This window comes from Bactrocera latifrons, unplaced genomic scaffold (assembly GCF_001853355.1).
Source record: "Bactrocera latifrons isolate USDA-ARS-PBARC rearing strain unplaced genomic scaffold, ASM185335v1 scaffold_936, whole genome shotgun sequence".
In the NCBI taxonomy this organism is placed as follows: domain Eukaryota; kingdom Metazoa; phylum Arthropoda; class Insecta; order Diptera; family Tephritidae; genus Bactrocera; species Bactrocera latifrons.
Window position 1 is genome coordinate 6249 of NW_017537641.1, and position 15629 is coordinate 21877.

A 15629-nucleotide genomic window follows, 5' to 3' on the forward strand; every position below is an offset into this window, starting at 1 on the left:
TTTGTGCTATTTGCGTGCTGTGTATGCATAATAATTTTACATTTTTCTTATCTTTACTAGTTCCTTTACCTGTAAAATGAGTTATCAGCAGGTTTCAAAATATTTAAATTCACACATTTGGGATTAACAATTAAATTTATTTTCCAAATTCCAAAAAGAAAAAAAGTCGAGAGTTTAACACTTTGTTTCTATTTAATTGCTAATTTACTTATATCTTGCAAAATATAAACTGGTAATTGTCGATATTGCTGTAACGCCATATGCATATTTCTCTTCATACTATATATTTTGCTATTGCAATAATATTATATACATATATAGGTTCGACATGTATTTACGCGATAGAAGCCCATTGCCTCTTAATTATAATCCCTTGCTTATTATGAAACACGACACAAGAGAGGCATATCAAGACCAGTGTCTGCGTGCCACTAATTTAGTGATAAGTTCCCTGAGATTTTGGCGTTCGTTACAAGCACACCTATTAGAGCCTGAGATTTATCATCTAAATGCTAAGAAAAGCGATACACAGAGATTTAAGAATATTATGTGTCTTGTTCCTGAAAGAATCGCCACGTATGCAGCTTATGCTTTCAAAGCTTTCCCTTTGGATATGAGCCAGTACAAACGACTCTTTGGGGTATCTAGAATACCAGGAAAAGGGAAAGATTCGTTGGTGCAAAATGAAAACTCAAACCATATATTGGTCATTCGTGGTGGCAATTTATATTCAGTAGATGTGTTGGACAAAGAAGGAAATATAGAAAGACCAGAAGTAATTCTCGGACGTTTACATATGGTTTTAAATAACGCTGATACTAACGGTAGTTCCACTGCACCCATTGGAACTTTGACTACTATTAATAGAGACGAATGGGCTAGTTTGCGCCAGTATTTAACCGATAAGATAGGAGGGGAAAATAAGAGACTTCTTGAAACGGAAATTGATGCTGCTTTGTTTTGCCTTTGTTTAGACTCATCTGATTCCCCAAAATACAATGAAGAAAAGTTTGTACCATTGCTCAAGGACTTGTTAGCGGGTGACGGCACAAATCGGTGAGGAGAAAGTAAAATGTATCACAAACACTTTCTATGTACAAATATTTTTTCTTTTTATTTTTATTTAGTTGGTTCGATAAATCAGTATCATTAATAGTAACTGCCGATGGTACGGCCGCTGTAAATTTCGAACACTCGTGGGGCGACGGAATCGCCGTACTAAGATATTTTAACGAGATATACAAAGAAACTATAAAGAATCCTTTTGCAAAGCCTAGTATAATAGTTAGTCATACTGAAAATATAAAGTGCGTAAGACCGATCAAACTAAAAACAGACGCATATGTAGAAAATGCAATACAAAAAACTATATTGAAAAACAAGCATATAATGCAGCAACTGAATGTAAATATACTAAAATATCCTGAACTGAATAAAGATATATGCAAATCACTTGAATTGAGCCCTGATGCAATAATGCAACTTTCATTTCAACTCGCATATAAAAGAGCTTTTAATGATTATGTTGGAACTTATGAATCGTGTAGTACGGCTGCATTTCGACACGGCCGCACCGAAACCGTACGTCCATGCACCATGGCGACAAAACACGTGTGTGATAACTTGGGGCGAAGTCTTGCAAAACAGCAACATTTAAGTGAGTTATATGCCTTAATCAAAAAGAGTTCGTATGTGCATAATGAGCTAACGAAACAGGCTGCAATGGGACAAGGTTTCGACAGACATTTGTTTGCCTTAAGACATCAAGCTAAACTCCATGGAAAAGAATTGCCTGCTATATATGAAAGTGAGGCGTATGCTAAAATCAATCACAATATCATTAGCACTTCAACCTTATCATCCAACGCTTTGTTGGCTGGCTCTTTTGGTCCAGTGGTACGAGATGGTTTGGGAATAGCGTGAGTATGATATATTCATAAAAATGGTGTATTCTTTATTATCATTGCTGTCTATATGAAACAGATATTCAATACAAAATGATTACTGTGGTGCAATTGTTTCTTCCTATGAAAATGAGCGAAACGGAAAAGAATTTGTCGATAGCTTACAAACAGCATTTCGTGATATATCCACAGTTTTAAAACATATAGTGAAATAAGTTATATAAAATAATAAACATTATATAGAGTTTTATATGGTAAAATTTTATTTTAGCGATTTTTGAATAAAAATATATAACTGCTAATTTATTCTACAAAACTTAAAAGGTAAAAATGTTGAAACTTCATAAATTTTATGTACGACATTTCTTTTAATTACTCAGTAAAAATTAGGTTTGGGATTTGGTAAGAAGTTATTGCAGCAATTTTGTATAGAACGAAGAATGAAAAGGCGAAAACTAACCTTCTATACAAAAAACTGGAGGATTGTACGAAATCATGGCAAACCGTTCGATCCCACAGAAGAAACATTATATGTTATAATCAATGTCAAAAGTGAGTTTAAAGGTGGTAAGTGTTATCTAACTTTTGTCTAAAAGACAGAATCCGGATAAGCCAACTACCGACTGGAGGTTGTTAAGCGTAGCGAAATCGATCATCGAAGATGGAGACCAAAGCTACATCTTCCAGATCAGTAAGGCGGCAGAGGGTTTTTCTGTACGCGAAGTTTCGGAAGACTGCGTAAGGGGTGAGGGAAGCATGTTCCTTCACCTCAAGAAGCGCCACCCCTCGGACGGCAACAAAAACACATTGGAGATAGATGAAGTGAAGGATCTCAGCATAGAAGAGATAATGGCTACATCACTTTTCCTACAAGAGGTGAAGAAAGATACCAGTCAGTAGTCTAATGGTCAATAACCAAGAGCTTAGGGGACTTGACGGGCTAAATATCAACCCAGCAAAAACAACCGTGATCCCATTCATTAAGCGGAGATCTCTTCCGGGAGTGAGGTCCCTAACAATCGGAGGCACAGAGGTGGAAATGTCGAATGAGGTCAAATTCCTTGGCCTCACCTTAGACTCATCACTACGGTGAAGTAGGCATTTGGACTCAACGCTGTCCAAAGCAACTAGAGCACTTATGATATGCAGACGCCTGGCCGGCAGATTATATAGTAAGGCCTATCGTCACGTGTGGAGCGGTTGCCTGGGCCACCAAAGCAGCGCAGTCTTCAGTGATTCGGAAACTTGGCTGTGTCTGTGCTTCGGGGGCAATGCGCACATGCCCCACGGTGGCACTGGTAGTCATACTGGAGCTCACACCGCTGCATCAGGTGATCAAGCAAGCAGCAAAGCTCACCATGCTGCCAATGTCCGCAGAAGGCTGTTGAAGGGGGAAGATAATGTCCTCTAGACAGATGGATGCACTAGCGGGAACCACACCGCTGGCCCTCCTCCCAAAGGACGGCACCACGAAGAAAATAAACCTCAAATAATTTCAAAGTTACCCTAGGCAGCAAGACGGAGTGGAGTGATTCCACGCTGGAAAGGCTACTGGAAGACAGTACCATTCAGTGGTACACTGATGGCTCAAAAACACCGGAAGGTATTGGGGCAGGTATTGCGGGACCGCGTACTAAGCTGTCCATAGCTATGGGATTCTTCCCAAGTATCTTCCAGGCTGAAGTTTTTGCCATATGTCGGCGCGCTGAAGTCAACTTCAGCCGCAACTATCGCAACCAGCGCATAGCTATTCTCAGTGATAGTCAAGCGGTCTCATCATATGAGATTAAATCGCTTTTAGTCGAAGAATGCATAGAAAGGCTAAACCGCCTGTCCTTGTGCAACCAGGTACATTTGGGTACCTGTGCACAAGGGAATAGAAGGAACCGAGAAGGCCGACGAACTGGCCCGCGCTGCGGCAGCGTCCAAAATGTTGGGACATGAACCTAAGAGGGTACAATCTCTCCACGTTCAAGGAACTAATTCACCTCCCCCTTGGAAAATTCCGTCTCCTAATCGCGATCTACACAGGGCACTGAAAGCTCAGGAAACACCTGTCCAACAGGCATAGTCTCCTGTGCTGGCCGCCGGTTCTACGACCTGAAACAAGAAACACCAGCACACCTAATCCTAGACTGCACAGCAATCTGTGGAAAAAGGCTTAAGGCCCTGGCCGCGGTGCATTACCTCATAATATACTATCTACCTATCTTGGAGTGGACAGGCAGTAATACCAAAGATAGTGGTGCGCGTTTAAGTCGCCTAGTACCAGACGGAGATGTATATATCGATGTCTTCATCGATTAGACGATACTGCACGGTGTTATGTAATATGAAGGCTAAGCCACCACCATTATCCCGCTCGCGATGCTTACGTATTACGTTGAAACCGGCACAACTCAGAAGCTTTGAGCGGGTGTTTAACTTGGTTTCTTGGATCGCAGCTATCAATATGCGTTCCCGATTCATAAGTGCAACTTATCCCCTCGATTTTGCTCTGTCGGTTGCTGTTAAATTGAAGAATGCGGATTTGTTGCGGGTGTCCGTGTGTGAACCTGGGGGTGAAGGCGGTATTTATTGCTGCTGTAGAACCCGCAGGGGCGGTTGTCGCACTGTGGTGTGCTTGGTGACGCCACTGTTGTGTGTTGCGGGGGCAGACTCCTGGCGCATGGGGCTACGTACGTCTCACTCTACACGCGCGTCGTGCGCAGGCCGGAACACGTCGGAAGTGACTCCAGCGAGTCCAGGAATTGCATTTAAAAGAGTTGCTGTTTGGTTCTCGCACGAGGGTTGGGAGGGGGACAAGTCAGATTATTAACTATGTTGCCTGTTTGAGCTCCTGGGTAACGTCAAGGTTCTCTGTTGGCCACTCGGGGAGAGTGGCGGCAAAGCGCGCGGACTGTGTGCAGATTGCACAGCGTAGAGATTAGTTTCGCAGTATTGCGTTAGCAACATAGGGACACGTAACTCGTGGTCTACTGCCTTGGGGTCTTAAGGCCTGAATAGGTAATAAGATGGCTCCATCCATAGCATGTATTGCTCCTGACCGAGGTGGAGTTTGGATGGAACTTTTTAGCGCAAACGCAGAAAACAAACTCCTCCGGGAACGGCTTGGACTCAATGCCAGCACGAGCCAGGAGGATACGAGGCAACCCTGCTGCAAGGCATTGTTCTAATGACAACAAACAAAGATTAACACTAACCGATCCAGACGGGGTTAGATCGCCGAAAAAACAGGTCTTAGCCGGAAAAGATCCGAGTCGATTCCGGCGCGTAGAACCGGCTTTCGTTGTGAGTCTTTACTCCTTGCATGCTGCTATATGCCACACGATTGCGAGGTGCCAACGGCAGAGCTCAAAAGGCTGGCCGCTAAAACCAAGTAGCTTAGTGGTAGCAAATCTAGGTGAGGAACCTAACAATATATGACCCACTTAAAGAAACGAAAGGTAAGTTTATCTACTTATCCAATAGATCGGATGAAAAGATCAGAAACGAGGTTACGAGAAATCCTAGGAATACAAACTGGGATCTCAACAGGCAGATACTATTAGGCAAGAACCTTACCATGTAAACCCAATCTACTCTAAGGACCAACCTACCTATAAGCTTAACTTTCTTCCTGATAGACAGTACTGAAAGTTTTGGTCGCGCACATTAGGGCCACGGCGCCTGCTAGAAACCTTTCCAATGCGCAGCACTCATACGAAGGGCAGCTCAGTAGAGACAGCTTTCTATGCACAGGTATTTAATATCGAAATGACTCTTGAATACAAGGAATACGCTCTTGAAGTATTCTTGTACATTTCTAGAGCGTTCGTTAATTAGGAGAAATACTTAAAGCCAAAGGTTAAGAAATACATTTGCTGCTACTGTTGTCTTACTAGGTCGAATGGTTCTGGCGTTTCAACTGGATTTCTCGTCCAGAAGTTTCGATGAGTCTGGAGGCTTCCTCATTAACCGGCTGGTAAGCCTCAGTTCGTGATATTGTCCAATTTTGGAGATTTCATTTACCACTGAATTCACGCCTATTGCAAGTCAGCAGATCTAACGTACCAAGGAGCATTAACTAAAGTCCTTAGAACTTTCCTTTGAAAGCTCTGAATGCAGTACAGCTTTGACTGGAGCAACACCATAGTTTGGCTCCTTAGGCCCAAACTGGCTTTAGAAATTAATTTTATACTAACTGCTTGTTTTGGATTGAAAGAGTGGACCTCCTGCCAACTGGGTGCTATTTTGAATTTGATATCAAGCTTACTCCCTTTTTTACATGATCTTTCCAGCTTAGCTTAGCATCTAAGGTGATATTTAGATACCTAGCACTGCTAAGATGTGGTATAGGAGTATTATTCATATAAATCTGACGATATGTCGATTTTTTCTAGGTAAAGTCGTGATGAATTGATTTGGCGTTGCTTAATTTGATGCGCCACTTAATGCCCCCCTTAGTAATCGCTTTGACTTCTGTCTGCACTTCTCGAGTACACACTGATGTTGAATCTCCAGCTACCAACAAAGATGCGTCGCGTATTGTTTGGATAGCATGTATTTCAATTTGAGTAGCAGACCCGAATGCCAAACTTTGTCAAAAGCTTGAGACACGACCAAGAAGGCCGCTGTACAAACGTTGTTTTTATCCATTGCATTTTCAACAAAATAAAGAATTCGGTGCACCTGGTCAATTGTTGAATGGTGGTCATAAAGCCAAATTAATGTGTTGGTATGAGGTGTTTACGATCGATTATTGGCGATGGAACGTATCTCAGGCATAATGCTTAGTTTTAATTTGTGCCCTTAGTTTCGCTGTACTTTTATTAAGTTCAGTTTTGAGAGCTGGGGACCTAGTTTGCTGCCATCTCTTTCAAAGCTTGCGTTTTATATATTTACTTTCTAAGATATGTTTAGCTTATTTGTTACCATTTAAGTTCAAATTTTTCGTCCCTGCTTGCATAGATAACCACGGGGTTCATAAAGGGCAACTGTTGCAATTTGCGGAGATAGCGGCTTGAAGCAGAAACCATCACCATCACTCCTAAACAAACCGCAAAAACTAGAGAAAAGATAGCTTCAAAGGAAAGTAGTGCCACACAAGCACCGCCAGCAAAACAAAGAGAAGAGAAGAGCACTCCAGTTGCCACCACAGAAGGATCTCAAAACTCATCGAAACAGGAGTACATTACTCAAATGAGATGATCAGAACAGAAATGCTTGCAAGGGAAAGAACAGAAATGCAAGGGTATCGTGGAAATTATGAAGACGGCGATGGCAAAGCAAACGAACGTCAGCTTCGATGTCAAGAACGGAGCGGCACAGCTGGATGAACTCTTCGACGTAATCTAGAGTTACCACAGAAACTGGCTCATCGCAGGAATCGAGAGAAGACGCGGACTTCTAAGCAGACTCATCACGACTCCAGAGCTAATAACCTCGAAGCTACGGGCGAAAAGCCCAGTGGAGCTTCGAGAAACAGTGCTACCAAGAAATGAAAAGGATGGCCAGTGGCATAAATTCTTGCCCAAAAAAAAGCAAGGAAAGAAGGAACGAAACACAAAAACCCAAAAGTGAGACAGCAATTGAGGAATATGGCTGCAAATCAGAGAGTAAAGGGTAGGCCCAAACGACAATCGGAGGCCGTAATCATTAAGCCAGCAAAAGGAAGTAGCTACACCGAGGTCTTCACGAATATCCGTAGCAAGGTAAATATAAAAGAATCAGAGGTTAAAATCAAAGGGATCCACAAAACAAGCATAGAGCTTTACTTTTAGAGCTGGAGAAGGGACAGTCCACAAAAGCCAGTTTCTACGAGACACTCAGGACGACCCTTCAAGAATCCGCAATTGTGGCCGACCTTAAATCCAATGCCACAATAGAGATTAGAGTCCTCAACTAGGGTGGGTCGATTCCGGACTTTTTCGATTCGGGATTTCTAATAGTGCGGAAAAGTTGCCTTAGTACTTCCTGATTCCAATGCAACTTTTTGTTTTGAGATCGGATTGCATCTTCAACCCCAACTGCGGCCTTGAAATTTCGGAAATTCACCTAAAATCGTGAAATTGTCTACCTAGCGCATACGCATCTCATGGCAAAATGTATAAGAGAAAAATTATTTCTCACGTCATTTGCTTCCGAAATGGTATGTGATCATGGCCGTAGGACGAACCGTTCCCGAGATACGAGCGAAAATGCGGCGCGCTACAGCGCAAGGTGAAAATCGGCTTGCGGTCACTCTTCTTCACGTTGATTTCGCTCAGTGCTATCACTCACATTCATTCACCTACGCCAAAGGACACGTTCGGATAGGTCTCCACATAAGTATTTTTTCATCGAGTTCTTTCACTCTTGTCGTTGATTTCGCCGAGTGCTATCACTTATACTCTCTCAACAGAACACAGAACTCAAAATGTCTGTATCTAAATTTAATTTTAGACAGAAATGTCCATATATCCGTATCGCTCTGAGTCCCAGTTACCTACTTACCAGGATGTTCTTTTGTGTTATCAGTTTGAAAGATTTCGTATAGGGCGACTCCGAGGCGACAACTATGAATCTAGGAGTAAAGAGGTTACAGAAATAGTTGCAAAAAAGGTTGAAAATACTTTCAAAAAGTCATCTATTCCGATAGTTTCACACACCAGAGTTGTAGAAATGTTCATCAAATACCATAAAAAATTTCCGACTCTTAAATAAATGTTTTTAAGGAACCCAATAGGTTTGAGCTCTAAAAGAGACGACTTTGTCTCTTCTGCCGGAAAATTATTTGACATCGCTGCTTGTAAATGCAATTATTTTTCTTCTTGCACTTGTCCAAAGGAAAGGAAAGTTCCTATCAATGAACAATCATTTCTCTTGAACCAGAGAACCAGAAGAATTGGTCGCATTGGAAGTGTTGATCTACCTGAAACAAAAAAGATGAACGTAAAGAAAAGCTTTCAAAACGTCATTCAACATCAACCCTTACCAGAAAAGTATCAGCTAGAACACGTGACCATTCAGATCAGCCAGACTCTCATACAGACGACAACAATGTACGTGCGTCGCACATGGATTCTTTCAAAAACGATGCTGATGATGAATTTTCTCTTCCATCCTCTAAAACCCTGTCTCTTATACACATCTAGATGTGTATAAGAGACAGCATTTGATAACAGAGGATCAGGCTAGCTTTGTCACTGACAAATGTAAGATTAGTCGGGCAAAAAAAAGTGTTGGAGTTAAGCTCCAAAACACCGAAAGTATTGACTCTGTATATGAGCTGTATTTTGACGGCCGCAAAAACAATACACTAGGCTAAACTAACAAACAACAAACGAAAAAAGAAAACCATATCCCGAGCTCTGCTAAATAGTATGGAGAACGCATACGAGGTAATCATCATAAGTGAGCAATACAAAAAGAAAGACAGAGGTACCTGGCTAGAATATAGCGTAATGTGACAATAAACATCACATTATAGCAACCCTGCAATAGTTGAATTTGACAATGGAATCGTACAAATTTAACAACCTGTAGCAAAAAGAGCATCAACCGTTCAGTGAATTCCTAACCGAACTGCGAACCAAAATATATCGTTGTGAATTCAGTTGCACTTGTAAATTATTGTACGAAGGTCGAATGTTACGTGATTGTATCATTACTAGGGTTTTTGATAAGACACTTCAGCTCAGATTACTCGCCGGACGGGATGAAAAATTGGATCGGGTAATTGATATGTGTAAAACATTAGAAGCACTGAAAGTGAACAAGGGCATTTCAACTTCAAACCATTTGATTTCAGCTGTGGTAGATATTGAAACTGACTCAGTCGACGCAGTCAAAGATTTCACATGCCAATGCGGTAAAACGGGGAAATCTCACAAGATGTGTCTTAGAAAGGGAACCAAATCGGCCGCAAGTACATCGGAACCCAAATCAAAGGAAAAACAACGGGTTGACAATGTTACCTGGGCTGATTTGTCAGGTAAAGCGTCAAACATACACCGGAATATAAAAAATAAAGTACTTACTATTAAAAATACAAAGTTTAGGATAGATTCATTTGGACGAAATAAAAAAAGTTAGACTAAGGCATACCAAATAGGGAGTAGATTAGTTAAATTTAAAATTGATACGGGAGCGGATGTCAACTGTGTTCCATTAAGTGTTGTTAAGGAAACAAAAATCAAAATGACTTCCTTGTGTTCGTTTATAGTAATAATAAAGTTAAAATTTTTGGTATTGTCGTAAGAAACTTTTGGATGTAAATTCTCATTTTGAGCGAATAGTACATTTTGTTGTTGTTGATAGCACATTTGAACCGATACTGGGTCTTGAAACATTAATTGAACTTAGAGTAATTAAAATACTGGATATCGATTCGATGCGATTTTCGGATGAAAGGGACCAGTTTATGAGTAAAAATAACGATGTTTTCACTGGACCTGGAAAAATTCCCGGGCAAATAACGATATATTTGCAGGAAACTAAAAACCTCTTGTACATTATCGAAATCGTTTTCCAGATACAACAGTTTAAGTTAGTTAGTTGACAGAGAAATCCTTTCACAGGTGTCTCACCCAACTAACTGGGTCAATAATTTGAAAGTGGTAGAAAAATCAAACGGTGAATTGTGGATTCGTTTAGATCCAAAACCACTTAATAAGTAGATTAGGCGCGAACATTTCTTGATTCCAACTATTGACAATTTGACTTCGGAATTAGCAAACAAAAAAATATTCACTGTTTTGGATTGCTCAATTTTGGCAATTAGAGTTGGATGAACAGAGTTCCGAGCTAACAACATTCATGACACCTTTTGGTCGATACAAATTCAAACGACTTGCTTTTGGGTTGAACATTTCTAGAGAAATTTTCCAAGAACACATGATTAAAACTTTTGGTGATATTCATGGAGTTTTTGTTTATTTTTATGATATTGGAATCATGGCGTCAGATGAAGGGGAACATGATAAAATCTTCTTGAGCGTATGTTGAACTCGATAAGTTATTATTGTTTATCACATCAGAGTTGGTTTTAAGAACATTGGATTCGGAGAATCTGATTGTCATTCAGATTCAGATGCTTCAAAAGATCGACTTGGATCGTCCCTATTGCAAGTCACCCAATTGCTTTTGCATCTAGGACTCTAAGCAAAAGTGAAATGAGGTGGGCACAATGGAAAAAGAACTTTTGGCCGTGGTTTTTGGGTGCAAACGTTTTAAACAGTTTATTTATGGCCGCGATTTCATAGTTGAAAGTGATCACAAACCACTTGAAACATAAGACTTGCGTGATATCGATGGTGTCACACCACGATTGCAAAGAATGTTCATGGTATTATTTAAATATCCGAAATTGATAATCATTTATAAATTGGTTATGGGTGTTAGGGAAATCAATTTTATCGGTATTACTGTCAGAAACAAAGCAAGAAGATAGCCGCACACAGATTTGAAATGTCAGTTGAGAAATGGAGTTATTTTATTGTTACGAATTGATTTACTTTTATTTCAATCGGAGAAAACAAGAATAAAACACGAAATGTCTTAATTATTGAGTTTTGGAAAAAAGTGCTGATATTTAATGGGGGAAGCCTGCTTTAGAGACTTAAAAAATCGATTTTTTAGGTTTTTTTTGGGAGGGAAAGAGATAATTGATTAAAGCGAAATTTGTAGAGTTTATAATCATATATTTAAACATCACCAGAAATTTTTTGGATACGAATTCTTTGACATTCTGCTTAAGGGAAACGATTACCCGATGCATCTCGCATGTGCATTTGTCGGACGGCGGACAGTATGCAGGTCGCAATTTCTATTGGAAACAAAAAATCCAAAAATTTTCATATTTGTTAATAACGTATGTTCAAGTTAAACTAGGAAAATTAAAATAAAAGTGTAAAACAAAGCGGTTTTTGACCAAAAAAATGTTACTTTATGTTGTTTAAACATATGTTCAAACCAAATTTTTCTTAGTTTTTTTTTTAGTTAAAATAGAAGATAATTTAATGCCAAAGATAGTAAACCTTGCACCAATTCCATACCTTTAGTTTTGTTCTATCATGCCCACCAATTAAGAAAAAACGTAAAAATGAAAAACCGAGTCAAAGATTTCGCTTTCTGACCAAGCGCTCATATAGTATATCTGCCAGACGCTTGGCCACTATTTCCCTTCTAGTGTCGACAATATTTCGAATTCCCATCTATAACTTTAGGGACATATTCTTAAATAAGTTTTAAAAAGATTTTAGTAAAAAAACTTCAATTTTTTTAAGCTTCTAAAACAGCTTAAGCTATAGTTGTAAGTGAATTATAAGTTTAATTATAAAATAGACTCAGTAAAGAAGACACTAATATCCGTAATATAGTAAAATAACTGACGCCCAAAGTTGGATATGAAAATCACCTTAAAAGAAAAGTCACAGCAGCACGAAATTACGTGGATTAAAAATGTAAGTAGAGTTCTCGTTAAAAAAAGGACTTAATGCTAAAGTGGTTACTGTGGTTACTCTAACAGGCAAGACCGCCCTGAGGCGGCCTTTAATAAATTGTCACAAATTCCTAAGAAATTTTTTTGATGTTTACAACTGTTATCAGAACCGTTAGATAATATATCAACTCATATTTCTTAGTATCAACAAATGTATTGTGACATTTCGTTTTGTTGTTGTCGTCAGTTGAATGCAGAAATACAGTGTTACAGGTCAATTATTTGCAGCGCCGATTTTAAAATTTTCATAGTTAAAGTAAAAAGTGTTTTATTGATATATTCATACGGAAAATTTTATATTTTATGTTAATATACTTTTTAACAAAAAATAAAAAGTATTCCGAGTTTTATGAACACAAACACGAAGACCGCCTCTGGGCGGCCTTGCCTGTTTACACGAAAATTTTCTTAGATATTTCTTTGTTTGCTAGAATTTTTTTATTTTGTTTTTTTTTNTAATTTATTTTATGTTAATATACTTTTTAACAAAAAATAAAAAGTATTCCGAGTTTTATGAACACAAACACGAAGACCGCCTCAGGGCGGCATTGCCTGCTTACGCGAAAATTTTCTTAGATATTTCTTTGTTTGCTAGTATTTTATTTTATTTTTTTTTTAAATGGAGCATAGAAATGGCAGGAAATTTAATCTAAGTAAACTTAGTGATGAAGAGTTGCTCAAATTAATGGAATCTGTTTAAATAGGCCAGTTGATAGTGATTTTAACATTGTTATCAGTTGGACGACCGCGATTATATGCTATTTTAGCGAGTATTCAGGAAATGAATTAAGCAACTGATTCATTTATACAAATCATCGATATGTCATTGAATATAAGTTCAATTGATGATATACTTACTGAATTACCTGAAGCATCTTCCTGTACCGCAGCAAGGTCATTAACAGGAATATATTTAAAGGCAAAAAAATTCCCTGATCTCCATTACCAACCCTGAAAGCTACTAGTCCCTTAGTCATTCTCTCTTCTAGTGGTTTTACACATTTAGGTATATGTTTTTCATTCGTTTAAAATTTGCATTTGATTGCTTCAGCATATGTTTTATAGGTATTGAAAATATCTGGAAAAGTGCAAAAGAAGCATCATCTTCGGCAGTATTTTCCAAATAAACCACATAAGTGGGGATAAAATTGTTCGCCTTGTGTGACTCCACTGGATTTGCGCATCGCTTCGATGTCCATAGCGGCGCTGGGGATAACATCATTTTACCAGGTCAGCCGGATCTTGGAAGCACTGCAAATGTAGTTGTACGACTATCACAAACAATACCTGATTTCGCTCATCACATTCTCTACTTCGACAATTTCTATACATCGTTACCTTTGTTGTTATATTTACGCACAAGGGGCATCTACAGCTCGGACATGATACGAGCGAACCGAATACCAAAATACAAGCTTTCCTATTAAGGATATAAGGAACGAAGAAAGGGGATACTCAATTGTGTACGTTGCATATGTGTTGCTGCATATGGTGTCGATATTAACACGGTTTTGTGAAAAGACGACAGAACAGTCCGATTGGAATCAACTTACCTTGGCATTCATCCATTTAAAAGAGAAAATGAAAAGGACAATCGGTAGAGGGTAGAGTGCCCTTCCTTGCTAGCTCATCAGCTGTGCAATTACCTGCAATTCCGCTGTAATCCGGCACCCATACCAATCTAATCACATAACCTTTAGCTGCTAGAGATAGCGACGAAAGACATTCTTCGACCAACCCTGAACGCACTGTGAATGATTTCAGGGCTAGTATAGCCGCTCTGCTATCTGAGTGAATGTTCACTTCTCTGAAGGTGGATGCACTCCGTAGCAACAAATCTGCTGCTACCTTGATGGCTGCGACCTCAGCCTGGAATACACTGCATTAGTCGGGAAGCCGGAAACAGGAATTGATGGAGAGCTCCCGACAGTAGACTCCTCCACCAACTTTCCTCCCAAGCTTTGACCCATCCGTGAAGATGTTTGCTGCCCCTATCCTCCCATAACTCCCTTGTCGGTATATGGGCAGAGAAGGAGCCGCCAGAGTTCGATATGGCAACTCCATGATCCAGATGATCCGGTATGCAGTCAAAGTTTGTGAGGATATCCGAATGTACAGATAAACGTTCCGTTAAGAATCCAGATTCTCTGAGTCTGATAGCAGTCTTTGCGGCTATGCACTTACCGGCAATATCCACCGGCATTATGTTTAAAATTGCATTAAGTGCCATGGTTGGGGTGGATCTTAATGCATCGCATACGTTACTTAGCGCAGCCCTCCCTAAGGCCCTCCACCACAGAAAGACACTATAGAACAGGATGGGCTTGACTATGGTGGCATAGAGCCAGAGGACCACTTTCGGTGAGAGGCCCCATTTTGTTACAACGCTGAGATATCCTTGCGTCAACTCGTACGCGGTGCTAAGGAACTTTCCTTTGACCATAAGTGCTACATCGTCTGCATAGGCAATCACCTGACAGCCGCGATCCCCTAGCTTTTTGAGCAAATCGTTAACGACTAGGATCCATAGAAGAGGAGAGAGAACCCCTCCTTGTGGTGTTCCCCTACCCCCGCGCGCGCTGCCCGATTCTGTTTCGATCACTCTGTCGCCCAGAAGACTGAGAATGAGGTGTTTGAGGTTCGATTCAACCCAAAGATCGACAAGAACTGCCTCAAGCAGGACATTGTTGAAAGCTCACTCGATATCAGGGAAGGTCCCGGCAGCGAAGTCCTTGGCTTCAATGGCTTCCTCGAGCCATGACACGATAGTGTGCAAAGCAGTGTCCACTGATCTGCCTTTACGATAAGCATGTTGTGCTACTGATAGATAGTCTCTCGGGATGCGCCTCCTTATATACCAGTCCATCATTCTCTCCAGAGTCTTTAGCAGGAAGAAGGAGAGGCTGATAGGCCTGAAATCCTTGGCCGTGACATGGGAGCCCCTGCCAGCTTTCGGGATGAACGTTACCTTGACTTGTATCCAGGCACCCGGAATGTAGCCTAATCTAATGCAGTTCGCATAGATAGGCGCTAACCAGCTGCATGACACCTTACCGGCTTGTTGCAGCTGCGCTGGCATGATGCCGCCTGGTCCCGGAGACTTGAACGGTTTGAACGAATTAATCGCCCACGTCAAATGTCGTTCATCCAGAATGACGACAAAGGCCGGTCAGTCGTCATGTAGCACCCCAAGAAATCCCCTTTCAGAGGACGTGTTGCTCGGGAAGTAAGCGTCGAGAAGCATCTCAAGTGTTTCTTCACTG

At 40.4% G+C, this 15629-nt stretch overlaps 1 protein-coding gene across 2 annotated transcripts; it reads left to right on the forward strand.

Moving 5' to 3' along the window:
• Positions 1-321: 321 nt before the first annotated feature.
• LOC108977673 (carnitine O-palmitoyltransferase 2, mitochondrial) lies at positions 322-2154 on the forward strand (the record flags this gene model as incomplete). Of its 2 annotated transcripts, none has more annotated exon segments than XM_018947487.1 (3): positions 322-1056; positions 1128-1919; positions 1984-2154. In XM_018947487.1, coding segments are annotated over 3 exon segments (1663 nt in total), but the record flags the coding sequence as incomplete, so codon positions are not given.
• Positions 2155-15629: the final 13475 nt, after the last annotated feature.